The sequence below is a fragment of the Dryas octopetala genome, chromosome 6 (genome assembly GCF_963921425.1).
Source record: "Dryas octopetala chromosome 6, drDryOcto1.1, whole genome shotgun sequence".
Classification (NCBI taxonomy): Eukaryota; Viridiplantae; Streptophyta; class Magnoliopsida; order Rosales; family Rosaceae; genus Dryas; species Dryas octopetala.
In genome coordinates, this window is record NC_141371.1 from 12453743 (window position 1) to 12471359 (window position 17617).

General features: G+C 34.2%; 1 protein-coding gene across 1 annotated transcript; it reads left to right on the forward strand.

Annotated features, from left to right (window-relative positions):
* Positions 1 to 4450: 4450 nt before the first annotated feature.
* LOC147282465 (putative calcium-transporting ATPase 11, plasma membrane-type) lies at positions 4451 to 15020 on the forward strand. The gene is made up of 7 exons (XM_086246029.1): positions 4451 to 4871; positions 9681 to 9735; positions 9834 to 11794; positions 11883 to 12041; positions 13304 to 13475; positions 13567 to 13865; positions 14234 to 15020. The coding sequence occupies exons 1-7, from the start codon at positions 4701 to 4703 to the stop codon at positions 14543 to 14545; spliced, it is 3129 nt and encodes a 1042-aa protein (XP_086102155.1). The 5' UTR covers positions 4451 to 4700; the 3' UTR covers positions 14546 to 15020.
* Positions 15021 to 17617: the final 2597 nt, after the last annotated feature.

Below are 17617 nucleotides of genomic sequence, written 5' to 3' on the forward strand. Positions count from 1 at the left end.
TGTATACACGCACCCACCATTACAATATGCCTTCAGTCTTTAAATAAGTAGTTTGTTCATGTCGTGTATAGTTGAGCTGAACCACATGTCACATGACCTCGGATCTTGTCATATGACTTGCCATGCACTTCGTCTGTATAGAGGCAACAAGTGAGCCAGAGAGGTAACCAAGAGAGGCAACCCTCTCCAACTCTCAAATATTCAAGGCCTTTAAATTTTATAGATTCATTATATATTGTGCTACTTCCAAAAATTTTATAATAATTATTGTGGATACATAACAAAAAGCAAAAAACAAAAAAAAACATGTGAGTGTATATAATGGGTTGAGTGTCCCATTTTTATGCTTTGCTTTGAGTCCTCGAGATATCAGGCGGACTGGTTCTGTTTAAAATGTCCAACTTTTTGTTTTTCGCATATGAAATCATTCAGATATGCACATGAAAATCTTTACCTTTAGACTTTAGTTCACACACACATTTGGGAGGAGTGATTTTCAACTTAAAGATTTATGTAGTCAATATTATATTGTTAAATTGTTTGATTAGACTATTACAATAATCAATATATATATATATATCTAAATTTAAATTAGAAAAAAAAAAAAAAAAAACTATATATGAATTTCAAATGACTCCTTGTATATATACTTATAGCATTCCTCTTTACAAGGAATGCACTTGCATCAAATTATTTTTTGATTCAACTTTTAAAAAGTAGGTATCATACAACGGGCCAGTTATTTATGCATGAAACTGACATGCATGGCTGGACTCACATCTAGCCATCTCGGGCAAATAGATAGGGATTAAAAATTTCTCGGGCCCCGTATGCTTAAATGAGAATTTTTTTTTTATTTTTTTTTTTTCAAATGCTTTAAAAATTCAAATGCCTAAAGAGGCGACCAAACAAAACTAACTATAACTACCAGAAAAGATATTGGCAGATTATCCATTATATCAGCCATACTCACATTTATGCTTAAATGAGAATTCAGTATGACATAAATGTGAGCATGGCTGATATAATGGATAATCTGCCAAAATCTTTTCTGGTAGTTAGTTTTGTTGGGTTGCCTCTTTTCTGTCCATGTTGGGTAAGTTTTGTTTGGTTGCCTCTTTTTTGTCCTTGTTGGGTTAGTTTGTTGTTTCTTACTATCTTATGGGGTGTGGTTAATTTGTTCCCCCCAGTTTGCTGATTATTTTTAGGTTGGCTAGAGTTAATTTCTCCCGGGCCTTATTTGTATAGACTTTAGAGCTTTGCCTCTTTTCTTTTATAGAAAAACATATTGTGTCCTAGTAAGGCACAAAACTTATATGCTTAATTTGATATGGCAATTTTGCACACGTTACTATTTATGCTTTACTACACTTTACTCACCTAAATTTTAAGTTTGATCTCACTTTACCACCTAAAACAATTGTGTCAATTTACCACATGAATTTATAAATTGTTGCAATGTGCCACCTCTAGCTCATTTTGTCAAAACTTCTGCTAAATTTTGGTCTTCTGAATTACACTTTACCCACTTTCTAAAAATAGAAAACTGACTTGAAAATACTAAAACACCCTTATTTTTAACATAATTTTAGACATAATGAAGTCAAAGTGGTATATTGCAACAAATTTTTAATTCAGGTGGTAAATTGACACAATTTTTTTTAAAGTAGTGAGGTGAGATTGAGGGCAAAGTTCATATGGGTAAAATATAAAAAAACCTACTATTTATTTACCACATTAACATAATATCATTATTGATAAAAAAAAAAAAAAAACTATCTTACCCTACCCATATTAATTGGCAATGTCATAATAGTATAATACTTATTCAAATTAGGGCACTGCCCTTCTTTTATTTACAAAAAAAGAAGAAGATAATCTCCCAATATCTTTTTTTTTTTCTTTAAATTAGTCTGGCCAATATCATAGATAAGAAATTCAAAGAAAAGGGCATTTGAAGAGAAAGTGTGATTACAGTTTGTCAATTGCTTTCAACAAACTCTTTCTTGAATCCTATTTGATTTGTTTGCTTTGATTTTTCATCTTAGCAAATTTGTCCAATTAAAATCAATATTGTTTAATTAGGCTAGGTAACACCTTAAACTTATTTAGAATTGAATTAATTAGTAGGCTTATCTATAATTTTCTAAGCCAATTCTTCTAAGTACGTACTAATTCTTACACATTTATACTTCAACGCTCCTCTTTAATTACATACGTTACTATTTTTTCATTTTATTCATGATCAACTAAAAGACTTAAAAGACTTAAAAGGCTTTAATATTCTCATCTTTAGCATCCAACCAATTATAGTCAAATGATCAATGCTTTACATTCTGCCATGCCACGTACGTTGTTGAATATTGAAAGAACAATACTTGGGTTACCCCACGCTCTCAAATTTGAATTTTGGCAATGTCGGTACATAATCGGAACTGTTCACTTTCTAGATCATCTATTATAGATCTTCTCTACAAAAAATTAACTTAATCGGAAATCATTTGGTTATATAACTGTTGTCGATTAAATACAAAAAATCAACGGATTGGCAAAAAAATCACTCTTTAATTTAAAACCATCTATTTTTTTTATTTAATTGACAACAGTTATATACTCAAACGATTTCCGATTGATTTGATTTTTTACAGAGATAATCTTTAATATATTATCTAAAAAGTGAACGGTTCTGATTATGCACTGACATTGCCAAAATTTGAATTTAGGGGGGTGGGGTGACCTTGAGGTACCCCAAGAGGTGACCCAAGTATTGTTCATATTGAAAAATCTAATAGGATGGCATTCCAATTATGTTCTTCCAGAAGTTCTAACTTTGAGATTCAAAGTAGCATTGTAATTTTGCCCAGAAATATATAACCAATGCCAAAACAAATTAACATATTTTTCAGACCAAAAATTAACATACTTTTCGCCTTGTTCTAGAGTTGCTTTGCATATATTAGACTTTTTGTTAATTAAGCATTGTGGGTTTTGGTTTGTCGATGATGTTTGTCTTGGTTAACTTGCCTTTTTGTTTGCCGCCTTGACATGGTTGTATTTGGGTTTTGGTCTTTATTACTTCTCAAACTCCCATCAACTATTTCTTCTCTTCATATGGGACAAGCAAGCCTTGCCGCCCAAGCCAAGTATAGGGTTATCCTAGTTTGAATAGAATTTGTGTTATATTTCCTTTACTTATTCTCCACGGATTGTTTCCTTGTGATGAAAGGTTATGTACTTGTATAAATAGTCCTTTAACACATGAATAGAGTCTAGCAATTCATAAATTCTCACACTTGTATTATCTTAATTTACTCAATTAGATCTAAAACTTCTTGTCCCGATGGTTCGAGAGTTCAATTTATAATTCAAAATTTCAAACAAAGTCTTCTATTTTGATTCATTTTGAGAGGTGGATATGACAACCAATTTTTAATTTGAGGAAATTACAGATTTAATTCAGTTATTTTATACTTAATTCAATTTTGGTCAACAATTTTTTTTAAGTTCTGTTTTGGTCTACTAATTGTTTTACTTATTCAATAAAGGTCCAGATTTGTTTTTTCAAATTTGGCCTGCCTTTTACCTTATCAAATATCACCAAAATTCAGCAAATATATAATTGTTTTAAATGTATGCATTACTTCTTTACAACTATATAAAGATCATTCAAATTGGAGTTCTAAAACTCAAGATAATTGGCCCCAAAGTAGGGTATCCGAAACTATTAATTTTTCAAACTTCACCCAATTTCAATTCTCTTAAATTATAATACTCCAAATTTGTTTTTATAACTAAGAAATGATGAAATATAACTTATACTTAAATTATAATTGAAGAAAACACAACCCAAAGGATTTAAAGTCACAAATCTGGACCTTTATTGAACAAATGAAATAATTAGTGGACCCAAATAGAACTTAAAAAAGATCGTGAACCAAAATTGAATTAAATATAAAATAAGTAGACCAAACCTATAATTTTCTCTTTTAATTTAAACGTCCAACTCCTTTTTTTCTTTTGAACAAAGTGGAGTATATTATAACATCCTAAAGGGCAAGGGTACAAACAAAGATGGCCCAAAAGCCAATCGAATGTCAATATATTACAAAAAAGAGAAAAAGAAAATGTCAATATGTTTCATTTTACACTTAACTACCAGACTACCATATATTAAAATATTCCAGAAAAAAAAAAGAGAAACTTTTACAATATGAATATACATTGCAGTAGAAGAAAGAAAAAGTCTCACTTGAAGCCAAAAAATTGAAAAGGAAAAAAGGTGTTGTTTTCTGACTCAACCTCCGAGGAAATCAGCAAAACCAAAAGACGGAGAGTAAATCAAAACTTTTGTCACTAATGTCTAATAATGTGTTTAAAGACGTGTAAATGTGTAATTGACTAATTGTAGATGTCAGAGTAATTAGTTAATTACTATGGCCAAAAAAATAAAAAATGTGTAATTACTGATTAAATAATGTAAAAGCCCTCCACTTGTTGGAGGGAACAGAACAAATGTTTTGAGGGCACATGTACGGAATCTCAACCCTTTACACTCTCAGAGCGTTTGGATCTTGCTCGTAAAGCTGTATATAAAGGGGGCAGCGACTCTACATCTTCTGCTTCACTTTCTCTGGCGTCGCCTCCGATCCACCCTCTCTCACTCTCTGTCTCGCTGTTTCTGTGGAATGTTGTGAGAGAAAATGGAGAAGTACTTGAAGGACTTCGAAGTAGAGAACAAGAACCCCTCGGAGGGGGCCATAAGGAGATGGAGGGATGCAGTCTCGCTCGTGAAGAATCCTCGCAGAAGGTTCCGTTTCGTCGCCGATCTCGCTAAGCGCTCCGAGGCTGAGAAGAAGAAGCTCCAAATCCAGGTCCGTCTCTCTGTCACTTTAGCATTTTTGACGTTATTTCCATTTTAGAAAGAATGAAAACGCACCGTTTTGAGATCTAGAACGGGTAACGTAAGTGTTCTCGGGGATTAGCTCACCGATTGTTTGGCTACCGAGAAAAAAATTCAGCTTTTAATTTTGTTTTCCTTCATATTTATGCCTTTGATTTATTATCATCCGAAGCTAAATAGGCTTAATAATGCATTTATGCTAGTTTCGGCTGCTGAAAATTCACTTAAGGATTAATCTGGGTTTGTAAATTAAATCGTTATCGTACTGAGTGAGCGGCTGAGATTTAGGGGAGCATTTGGATTGAGACAAAGGAGGATTTCATGACTCTAGTTTCTTGATGTATCATTTGATTCATTTCCGTGATTTTCTCCGCTCCCAAACAGGTAGGGGTCTAGAAATTTCCTCTGGCCTTTGGCATTATTTGCTTCAATTTTCTAAGAATAGAAAGCATCGTGAGATTGAGAATGCACTCCGCGTGTACGGTCCCACTCGCTTAATCCATTTTTAATGTTTTTGTCGTTTGTGAATTTTAGTCCATCAATTTTGGTACCCCTGCCTACGCTAGGTGGGAAGTACGTTCTCCTCCGTAATGGAGATAGAAGATCTAATCCGTACTACAAATTTAAGATAAAAATTCCGATAGATATAATTACTCACAATACGCGAACGACATGTAGAAGGTAAATTTGAGTATTTTTGCCCTCAAAATTTAATATAAATTTTTAGCAAAAAAGCTAACATTTAGTCATCCTAATAAAAAGTTTTTTTTTTTTTGTATAAATTTAAGTCTAGCCAAAATTTGATATTGATGGGGAAAAACACTCTTCTGCAAAATGTCTATCTGTTACTATTAGAGGCTTTGATTACAGTATTAAAGGGGTATTTTAGTCCTTACCAGTCAATTTTTTACTAAAGTTAACTAGTTAAATTTTCCTGGTTTTTTTTTTTTTTTAATAACAATTTGAATATAGAGACTAATTAAATTATATCACTAAAAATTCCTTACCAGTCAAAATGTCTATCTGTTTTTTTTTTTTTGTTAGTAACATTGTAACTTGTAAGTGTCATTCGACAATAATAGAGAAACTGCAATAAACAATCCTGCAAATTTCTTTGTTTTTTTGTTAGTGGCATTGTAAGTGCAATTCAGTAATACTGCAATAAACAATTATAAAATTGAAGTGCATGTAATATTTTTTTTGAGCCATGCTTAGGTTTTTATGTTTGAAGACCAACTTTGTCTTCATGGCTAATCAAATGAGTCTATGATGAGATTCATCATCTCAACTCTCTTTTCTCTCTCATGATGAGCTCTTTTGACTGACCATGAAGATAATGTTGGTTTTCAAATATGAGGACGAAGCATTGTTCATTTTTTTTTAAAACTTATATAATTATCATGTTAAGGCCATTTGTCGAATTAAGTAATAGTTACAAAATTAAGTGACATCTATAATTGCTAATATGAGGATCCGAGCATTGTTCTTTTATTTTTAGACTTATATAATTATCATGTTAAGGCCATTTGTCGAATTAAGTAATAATTACAAAATTAAGTGACATATGCAATTGCTAATCACCCAGCATATCGCACGACAACTAAAGAAACTGGACCGTAACGACTATCTTGCTATGTGTCGGACTCTTTGGTCCACGAGTGCTTCATTTTTTCGTTGTATACTTCTATATAGAACCGTTTAATTTTCCCAGTTAACGCACAAACTTGCTCCATCACTAACGTTAAACTCTCTAACATTAACACTAATGACAGTTATTGGCGTAACCAAGTAAAAAAGGCCATAGAATTACTCTCATCCACCCAAAATCGATCCCTTTCTCTCTAATAAAAAAAAAACGTTAAAAGTCACTTAAAACTAATGGCTAAAATTGTTTTTATAAGATAATTATGAATAAGGAAAGGATATATTTGCTGTCTAGGTTGGTCCTAATTTTGATGAACAAGGGTACGAATGTAATAAAAGAGCTTTTGACTACATCTTGCAATAATGGCAAACAACGAAATTTCTCGGAACTTTCCTTTGGCAAAAATTCATAATGAATGACTTCAGAGTGAGTAGAGAAAAATTAAAGATTGACCATTTGATAAGGATGGCTGGTCCACTAGGTATTACAAGCTAAAACGAGAGAATCTGAAAAGTGGGGTATCACGTGCTCTTCTCCTCACCGCACAGTTCGACCCACTTTATTTGTTTTTTATTTTATATTTATACACCCCACCAAACGGCAAACGCACATAGTGGATATCAGCCACTTTCAGTCGTATCTTATTTATTTTGTTACGGAGCACTTACTTCGTCTTAAAGTTTGGTAAAGCAGTTATGCTGTTTCTTTTTTCTTATGTCACGTCTAATCTTTAATATTAATAATGCACTTTTCTTTTTCTTATAATTGTGATGTTGACTCAAAAACACGGTGCACACACGGCTTGTTAGGTTACCAAGAAAAAGTTGTTTTCATATTAACGTCATGCTTGACATCAACCATTGACCAATAAAAAAAGGGGTTGCAAGAGTTGGCTCATGCTCAACTCAATTGATAATGTGTTTCACATAATGTCAACATCAACGTTTGTTTCCTTTATTTTTCTTTTAAATAATAAATGCTAAGATTTGATTCATGCTTAACTATTGGTTTCAAATGAAATTTTCCAAGTTGCAACTATGTAATTAAATTATATTACTACTGGAAGATACTTCAAAACTTTTATAGGGAATCACATTTGATAACTAGACTGTGTTAATTTTACCACCTCTTTTAGATGTTGAATTATATTGGATGACATGCATGAAAGGGCGGCTTCTCGTTTTTAGTCGATGGGAAGTTGGCATATAAAAAAGAGTGCTTATATTCCCACCCTTTTGTCCTATTTTCTCACCCACCTTATTTTAACATCCCTATTATATTTTAAAAAAATATAAAAACACTTTTCCCACCTCTCATTATTTTTATAATACCCTTTTGATAACACCCACATGATCGCCCAACAGAAGTACTTAATCGAAAGTGGGAGAACATGATTATAATATTTTGTGCATTTGCTGTCTTCAATGATCCTTTGTTCCTTTATATTGCTTTCATCAACAAGGATATCAAGTGCTACAATAAGGATCTTATGTTGATTTGGGTATTGTTTTGGTTCACGTTCGATCACATATATGTTTTATTTCACTATTGACTGTGATGGTGTTGAAGTGAGAATTGCTTGGACATTTTGGGCCTTATGCATGAACAGTGATAAGAGATATTCTACAGAAGTCGACCAAAACAAAAAGAAAAAAAGAGTTTCTTCAAAAGGAACAATGGGAGGTGGGTGTTATCAAAAGGGTATTTACTCTTCCAACGACTATTTGATTGTCCATCATCCAAAAATAGTATAATCAGATGATTGATGATATAAGAAAAAGGAGAGAAGAAGATTCTAGGGTTTATCGAGTTTAGATCGTTGTAGGCAGTGGATGGGTAAGTATATTTCTTTTATTTTTTTTAGTCAAGTCCTTTGAGGTCATTTTACAAAAAAGATAAATTTGTCATTATGGGTGTGAAAATAGGACAAGGGAGTGGAAATATAACTACTCTATAAAAAATTTGGCTTGATTGTAGCAACAGTCCGCAAACTTTACTTCGAGTCTCACTTGAGCCCGCAAACTTTATTTTTAGATTCTATAGTCCACCAATTTTCTCACATTACTCAGTTTAATCTTGTCCGTCACTTTTATTTGAATTTTGGTCAAATATGTGTACGTGGCAAGCATGTGCTTGACTGATTACTGATGCTTTCCATCCCAAAAGCGAGTTACGTGTTTGTGTAGTGCACATGATTTGACAGAAATTCGAATAAAATTGACGGATAGGACTGATGTGAGTAACGTGGAAAAGTTGGTGGACCATAAAATCTGAAAGAAAGTTCGCGGATTTGAAGTAAGATTCGGACTGTTGCTATAATTAAGCCAATTAGTACACTGGAAAATTATTTGTGAATCAATTTATTCGATTATCTTTTTTAACTTGCCATCTCTCTTGTTATATATTTGGGGAAAATGAGTTTTTACTTGTTTCTGCCCCTTTCTTTATTTCTAGGGTGTTTCTATTTGCCTATCCTCTTCAGCTCATAACATCCCCTCCCTAAAAAACTTTCGAAATGTTTTCATTTTACCCTAATTAATTTTTAATTTTTAATAATTTTTTTAACTTATAAAAAATTCAGCCTTTGCGTGCCTTGGCCATGCCCATGGACTCATGGAGTAGGAGGAAGGGAGAGTGGATTTTTTTTTTTTTTCATTTCTTATAAAATTAAATAACTTAGGGAAAAAGTTATTTGGAAGGATTGAAATTTCGGTCCTAATTGGAAGGACTTTCACTTTTTTGGCAAAATTTCTCCCAAACTTTGCCAACTTTTCATTTTGTAGGAGAATGAAGCTTTTTAGCCTTAGTTTCTATTGAAGGCACCAAAATTTTGTTGGTTTCAATTTTTTTGCTTTTGATCTTGCTTAGAAAAACAACTTTCACATGCAGTGCAGGCCATGCACCCATCCCAAGTTCCTATTATAAGATAAGAAAAATGACTACTTGTTCTCATTTGTTAAATATGTAATGTATGAATGCTTGATTAAGAGTCTTTTGTACATTTTTTGTGTAATAAATGCAATTTACACATGTATTTAATAATCATTGTCTTTTGAGTCTCTCTATTGTCCTGCATCAGAGGGACAATGATTGTCATCAGTTTTTTGACTTTGTTATTCTTATTTGTTTTACCAGGAAAAAATTCGAGTTGCTCTTTATGTTCAAAAAGCAGCACTGCAGTTCATTGATGGTATCATCTTTAAATTTATAGGTCAAGTGGAAGCTCATTATGTGTGTGTTGATCTCATATTCAATCCTTTTCTCTCTTTGTTTTGTGATCTTATGAAGCTGGTGATCGTGATCGAACTATTGAAAAGCCAGGTCAAGATGAATACAAGCTGTCTGAAGAGGCTAGAAAAGAGGGTTTCAGCATTCACCCTGATGAACTTGCATCTATCATACGTAGCCATGATATTAAGACCTTGAAAATCCATGGTGGAGTTAATGGGATTTTAAGGAAAGTCTCTGTCTCGCTAGAGGAAGGTGTCAGGGATAATAGTATACCAATCAGACAAAATGTTTATGGCTTAAATTGTTATAAGGAGAAACCTCCTCGAACCTTTTTGGTGTTTGTATGGGAAGCACTACAAGACTTAACATTAATTATCCTTATGGTCTGTGCTGTGGTTTCAATAGGAGTCGGAATTGCCACTGAAGGTTGGCCAACAGGCATGTATGATGGTTTGGGAATTTTAATAAGTGTAGTTTTAGTGGTTATGGTTACTGCCATTAGTGACTACAAGCAGTCCTTGCAATTCAGGGATTTGGACAGGGAGAAGAAGAAGATTTTTATCCAGGTCACTAGGGATGGGAAAAGACAAAAAGTGTCCATTTATGACTTGGTTGTTGGAGATATTGTTCATTTGTCAGTGGGGGACCAAGTTCCAGCTGATGGACTTTTCATATCCGGATACAGTTTGCTGATTGATGAATCAAGCTTGTCAGGTGAGAGTGAACCGGTGAATGTATATGAAGAGAAGCCTTTTCTTCTTGCAGGGACTAAAGTGCAGGATGGGTCAGGTAAAATGTTGGTGGCAACAGTTGGTATGAGAACTGAATGGGGAAAGTTGATGGAAACTCTGAGTGAAGGAGGAGAAGATGAAACCCCACTGCAGGTGAAGCTGAATGGTGTTGCTACAATTATTGGTAAAATTGGTTTGACTTTTGCTATTGTTACATTTTTGGTGTTGATTGTAAGATTTCTGGTGGAAAAGGCACTTCAGAATGAGATCACCGATTGGTCTTCAACTGATGCAATGACCATTCTGAACTACTTTGCGATTGCGGTAACTATAATTGTTGTTGCAGTTCCTGAAGGATTGCCGTTGGCAGTGACACTGAGTCTTGCTTTTGCAATGAAGCAATTAATGAATGATAAGGCACTTGTGAGACATCTCTCAGCATGTGAAACAATGGGTTCTGCTAGTTGCATTTGCACAGATAAAACAGGAACATTAACCACAAACCATATGGTTGTTAACAAAATATGGATATGTGAAAAATCTATAGATGTAAAAGATAATGAGAGTACAGAAATATTGAAATCAGAAATATCTGGAGTATTAAGCATCCTTTTGCAGGTTATATTTCAAAATACAGATTCTGAAGTTGTTAAGGAAGATGGAAAGACCTCTATTTTGGGAACACCAACAGAGTCAGCATTATTAGAATTTGGTTTACTTTTGGGTGGCGATTTTGATGCCCTGCGCAGAGAGGTTAAGATTCTTAAGGTTGAACCTTTCAATTCTGACAGGAAGAAAATGTCTGTGCTTGTGGCCCATCCTCATGGTGGCATACAAGCATTTTGCAAAGGTGCATCAGAAATAGTATTGAGAATGTGTAACAAATTTATTGACTGTAATGGAGAATCTGTTAATCTCTCTGGAGAACAGGCAAACAATATCATGGATGTCATCAATTCTTTTGCCTCTGATGCTTTGAGAACTCTCTGCTTGGCTTTCAAAGATATAGATGACTCTTCCATTGAAAACGACATTCCATATGATGGCTATACATTGGTAGCAGTTGTTGGGATCAAGGATCCTGTGCGCCCTGGGGTCAAGGATGCAGTTCAAACTTGTTTAGCTGCTGGAATAACTGTACGAATGGTTACTGGTGACAATATAAATACAGCTAAAGCCATAGCTAAAGAATGTGGCATACTCACAGAGGATGGTTTGGCCATGGATGGACTGGAATTTCGTAGCATGTCTCTTGAGCAAATGAAAGCTATTATACCGAGGATTCAGGTAAGTAAATGATTGAATTGAAAAATTTTCACCTTCAACCATGTATTCGAAGACACTTCAAGTTTCTTAAGTTTTGGTGTGGATACAGGTGATGGCCCGGTCTTTACCGTTGGATAAGCACACCTTAGTAAAAACTTTGAGGAATGAATTTGGTGAGGTAGTTGCAGTGACTGGCGATGGGACTAATGATGCTCCTGCTTTGCATGAGGCAGATATTGGACTTGCTATGGGCATAGCAGGAACAGAGGTTTGTGTCTCAGCTACTTGTTGTCTTTTTGTTTCACTCTTAACTACCTATCACCTAATTGTGCCATATTGGATATTTTCTCCTTCAATTCTGTAATATTTTGCTACTAATTATTATTCATATAGCTCTTAGCTTCTTTTGTTAGATTCATTATACTGTTGTATTTGCATGATGGCTTAAGTTTCAGCTTCTCCCCATGTGTAACTAAAAGCAATATGAAGTTTGTTTCTCGCCATTATCTACTTTTTATGCTGTGTCATTCTTAAGCATGTCATGCACCTGCTGATGTTATTAGCTTGATATACATTGTTGGCTCATACCCTAACAACTTAAGCTTTTGGGATCTAATGGATAACTAACAAATAAAAAAAAGAAAAGAAAACTATACTTTTGTAGGCATGGTGTTTGAACCAAATTGACTTTTCATAAACTAGTTTCAGTATTTGTTCCAACTTATATTGTTTAAAGAGGGAAAATTCTTTCATATGTACTCAAAACATGTTATTCAGCAACTCCTATGACCAAGCATCTTATTCAAACAACTAAAGTTATAACAGCCACTTTCAGAATAATGATCTAATCCTATATTGCTTCTTGGAATATCAGTTGCTTGAACCTCTCCTTATCATCAATTTGCAGCTTTTTTCCTTTTAATTTTCAATTGATGCGTTGTTTTTCAGCACCACATGACTTGGGAAATAGGCCAACTTGAGATATTTACTGTGATTTCTCTCTGGTCCTCTTTTAGTTTCCAATGAACTAGCCATACTCTTTTTGCTATTTATTTCTTCTACCACTTTCTAAACGAAAGGCAATTCAAAACTACAACATGTGGCTCAACTAGCTCCTCTATGACTTTTCTAAAGCGTTTTTGAACCACTAATTTTTCCAAGTAGCATCCGTGTCATACACCCTTACACTAGATTTTAGTACCTGATTTCTGGGAATGGCCCCTCCCTTGCTTTATTTTGTGCTCTCTTTCTTTCTCGGTGTTTCCATGGGTGCGTTAGGTGCTAGATAATCAGAAATCCCTTCTCTGTCATAAACAGCTCTTAATGCAAGAGCAGCTTAAATTAACTACTCATTTTATTTTTACTAATTATCAATGGGATGTTTATTCTGAAATCTGAAAGTGCAAAACATTAGATGGCCATTTTGTGTCGTGTAGCATGGTCTTATATGCTTTAGGATTTGTTTTATCCACTCTGCTGCTTGAAATTTGATGTTGTTCCTAATTCTAAATAGCCAATTCATGGATACAGGTTGCCAAAGAAAGTGCTGATGTCATCATTTTGGATGACAATTTTAAAACTATTGTAAATGTGGCCAGATGGGGACGTGCAGTGTACATAAACATTCAAAAGTTTGTGCAGTTCCAGTTAACAGTTAACATTGTTGCTCTAGTGATCAATTTCGTTTCTGCATGTGTCACCGGTATGTTGGTCTGGCTGATTTTTCTTCCATGCAACACCATTATATTTGTCGAAAAGAGTCGCAAATAACGATAAATCCGCATCATTTTCAGGATCTGCTCCCCTTACGGTTGTGCAATTGCTTTGGGTCAACATGATTATGGACACTCTTGGTGCATTGGCACTCGCTACAGAGCCTCCACATGATGGACTTATGAAAAGGCCCCCAGTCGGGAGGGGTACAAGTTTCATCACCAAGACCATGTGGAGGAATATCGTTGGTCAGAGTATCTTTCAACTGATTGTCCTTGGAGTTCTCTATTTCTATGGGACACAGCTCCTAGGACTTACTGGCACAGATGCAACTGATGTTCTTGACACTGTGATATTCAATGCATTTGTGTTTTGCCAGGTACATTTTACTGCTTAAAAGCAATTTTAGTTTTCTCCTGCATCTGCCGCATGGCTAACTTTAATACTTAATCTACATATAACTTTTTGTTTTGAATTTATTGTTTCTAAATAATAATATATACTTACATATATAATTTTGGTGTGAATTCATGTGCTTCAGTTATATACTGTTTAGATTGTGTTCAGAAGAATTAAGCAGATAGTATTGGACCCGTATATGCTATTCCCCTTCTTTTGTGTCCTGAGGTTGGACTGCTGTATGTGTGTGCCTGATTATAATCTTGTTTCTTAAAAGCTTGTAGTAGAATACAGTAGCACTAGCACTCATATCCCACATATGATGTTTTTTTGCTTATGTCTTATCAGGTGTTTAATGAGATAAACAGCCGTGATATAGAGAAGATAAACATATTCCGTGGCATGTTTAACAGCTGGGTATTCGTAGGCGTCATGGTTTGCACAGTGGTCTTCCAATTTATCATAGTAGAGTTCTTGGGTGATTTTGCTAGCACTGTGCCACTCAGCTGGCAACTATGGTTGCTTTGCATTTTAATTGGATGGGTTAGCATGCCTATTGCAGTTGTCCTCAAGTGCATACCTGTTGAAAGTACAATTAAGCATCATGATGGATATGAACCTCTCGCTTCTGGTCCGGAATCTCCAGACAACATGGCTTGAACGGGGGCGTGGACAGACCCTTTTTTGTTTAAATGGCTTCCTAAGGTAGATGACTTCTACTGACTGAACTAACTAGCCCAATTTTTTGAGATGGTCAGATGGCCAGGTTTTGTTGGAAGAGGAGGTCTGAAAAATTAGTTGGGGGAAATTTTGAGCACAACTCAACATCTATGCTGTTTTTTTTTGGGTGTTAGAAGTAGGTCCTGGACTCCTAGGCTTTTTTTTTTTCTTGGTAATTTCTCTGAAAAAATTCTCACATTTCTTTATAAAACCTATGAAGTAATTTGAAGGACATTGTAGTGCTTGAAATTCTTCAAAATAATATTGAGATATCATTGGAACGTATCTGATGTAAACTCAATATAGTTGGTTAGAGAAAAATTTATGCTGTTTGTAAACGCTTGTCTGAAAATTTCCATAATTTGTCATTTTGTATTCAATTAATAAAATAAAATAAAGGCTTTTTAGCAAGATATTCACCTGAATTTTGACTCGATTTGCATGTTATCACCTAAATTAAAAATTGAAACAAGTTGCCCCATAAATTAAATTTTATTTGGGTTAAATACAAAAATAGTCCTTCAACTTTCATATGTGTCAAAGTGGTCCAAGAACTTTAAAACGTGAAAAATTTGCCTATGAACTTTTCAAAGTGTCTCAAAGTGGTCTTTTCATTCAGTCAATGACCCCTTTTATGAGGGTATTTCTGTCCATTCAGAAGAAAAAAAAACAAACTGAAAAAAAAAATTTAAAATAAACTAAAATAAAATAAAATAGCAAGCTAAAAGAATAACAAAAAAAGGGAGCCCCCACCCCACCCCACGGAACATGGGTATGGAGAAAAATGGATCAAAGGGTCTAGGTTGAAGCCCAACTTCAGCATACCAAGAAAGCCAAAGAGAAAGAGGAACAAAACTCAGAACTTTGGGCTCCTGTACTTTTTTTGCTCCTTGAAGATTTCTTGGGTAAAACAAGCAAGGATTGCAAAAAAGATAAAGACAAAGAGTTAATTATCTGAGAAGGGACTGAAATGTAGGAGAGCTTATTGTTGCTGTTCTTTGACTTGGCCATTGATACACTCAGAGAGCCACTGAGCCAGAGAGGCTCTGTTTCTTCGTTTTGAAAGAAAAAACTCAGATTTTGTTTGTGGGTTTTCTCTATTTATGAGCTTCCTTTACAAGCATTTGATCATTTTTCAAAGACAGAGAAAGTGAATGGGTGTGAAAACAAGCGGCGGGAACGAGGCTAGTGGGGTGGAAGGGGGTGCGACGGGGGCCAGGGGAGGGGGAGGAGAGGGGGGTGCGACGAGACCGTGGGTGGGGGGGCCTCCTTTTTTGTGTTTTTTCTTTTATTTTATTTTAGTTTGTTTTTTTAATTTTTTTCAGTTTGTTTTTTTTTTCTGAATGGACCGAAATACCCCCATAAAAGTGGTGTGCACCACCGTCAACTGGATGGAAGGACCACTTTGAGACATTTTGAAAAGTTTGTGGGCAAAGTTGTTACGTTTTGAAGTTCGTGGACCACTTTGAGACACGGGTAAAAATTGAAGGACCATTTTTGTATTTAACCCATTTTATTAGCAAATTACCACCTTCATCTAAATCTTCATGGGTTTTTTAGTTTTTGAACTTGGGTGGGGAAGCTTTTACCACCTCAGCATGCTTAATGGCATGGCCCAACCAATTACAAGTGGCTACATGTAGAATCATTTTTCTATTTCTATTTTCTTATTTTTACAAACTTTGAAAATTAATTAAAAATAGCTCTGGACTCAGAAAAATATACGAAAAATTCTTATGGACTCGTCTTGACTAATACTAATTTACTATGGAGTCAAATTATCAATTTGACCTCTACGAGTTTCTAGAAAATTTGAGAAGTCTAAATTTATTTCTAAAAAATTAAAATACTCTAAACTCTTTGAAAATTCATAGGATAATTTCCTGAACTCCAAAAAATACAAGGTCTGCACCATTGGTCTTCTAAAAACTAACACTACCTTTATCGTGAACATTTGCTACCCAAAAGACCTCTTAGTCTTAGAGGAAAATAAATTCAAGAAAAATTCTAAAATTTTAATAAAATCTCGAAAGAATTCTCTAAAACAGGTTTTTTGGTAGTTTCCAAAATATGTTTTAGAATTCTTTTGAGACTTTACGGAAATTTTATAATTTTTATAGAATTAATTTTTTGGCAGGAAATTTATTTTAATTTTTTTAAAAAGAAATTTGGACTTCCCAAATTTTCTGGAAACTCTCAAAGGGTAAATTGGTAATTTGACTCTATAGTAAATTAGTATTAGTCAAGACGAGTCCGTAAGAATTTTTTGTGTATTTTTCTGAGTCCGAAACTATTTTTAATTAATTTTTAAAGTTTATAAAAATAAGAAAATAGAAATAAAAAAATAGTTGTACATGTGGCCACTTATAACTGGTTGGGCTTTGCCACTCAGCATGCTGATGTGGCAAAAGCTTCCCCACCCAATTTCAAAGACAAAAAAACCCCTAAAGATTTGGATGGAGGTGGTAACTTGCAAACAAAATTTAATTCAGGAGGCAACTTGCTTCAATTTTTAATTTAGGTAGTAACATACAAATCGAGTCAAAGTTTAGGTGGGTATCTTACTAAAAGGCCTAAAATTAATTGTTTTAATCTCAGAACGGATGGTGTTCATTCCTTGATATCATCACCACGAATCTTTTCTATTAGCTGTTGATTGATGCATTTTATGAGTAGCATATTATCCCTTTTCTCAAACCTGCTTGATAGAACCTTTTAGACGATTTTTGGATAGGTTTCTCACAATTTACAACCAAGCGAAAGAAAAAACAACAAAATGACAAATCAACAGTGTTTCTGATTTGCAGCTGAACATGTCTTCTGTAACTGTAAGTTGAACTTTGTTGAAAAATTTAATTGAACTAAAGTCTAGGCGAACTGTTCTCTAGCTCTCAATTGTATAAGATGAAGATCGAAATAGGGTTGCTATGAAGTTTCACTTGATACAAAGAAATTTTGGAATCCTCATTCCACTCACATTTAATTGAAAGTAAATGTTCCGTTGATTGCAAT

Excerpts from the sequence above, each read along its gene's own strand:
- LOC147282465 (XM_086246029.1), top strand. The coding sequence starts at position 4,701 with ATGGAGAAGTACTTGAAGGACTTCGAAGTAGAGAACAAGAACCCCTCG. Across the intron at positions 4,872-9,680 it reads AGAAGAAGCTCCAAATCCAG|GAAAAAATTCGAGTTGCTCT; the intron begins GTCCGTCTCTCT and ends TTGTTTTACCAG. Across the intron at positions 13,866-14,233 it reads ATGCATTTGTGTTTTGCCAG|GTGTTTAATGAGATAAACAG; the intron begins GTACATTTTACT and ends ATGTCTTATCAG.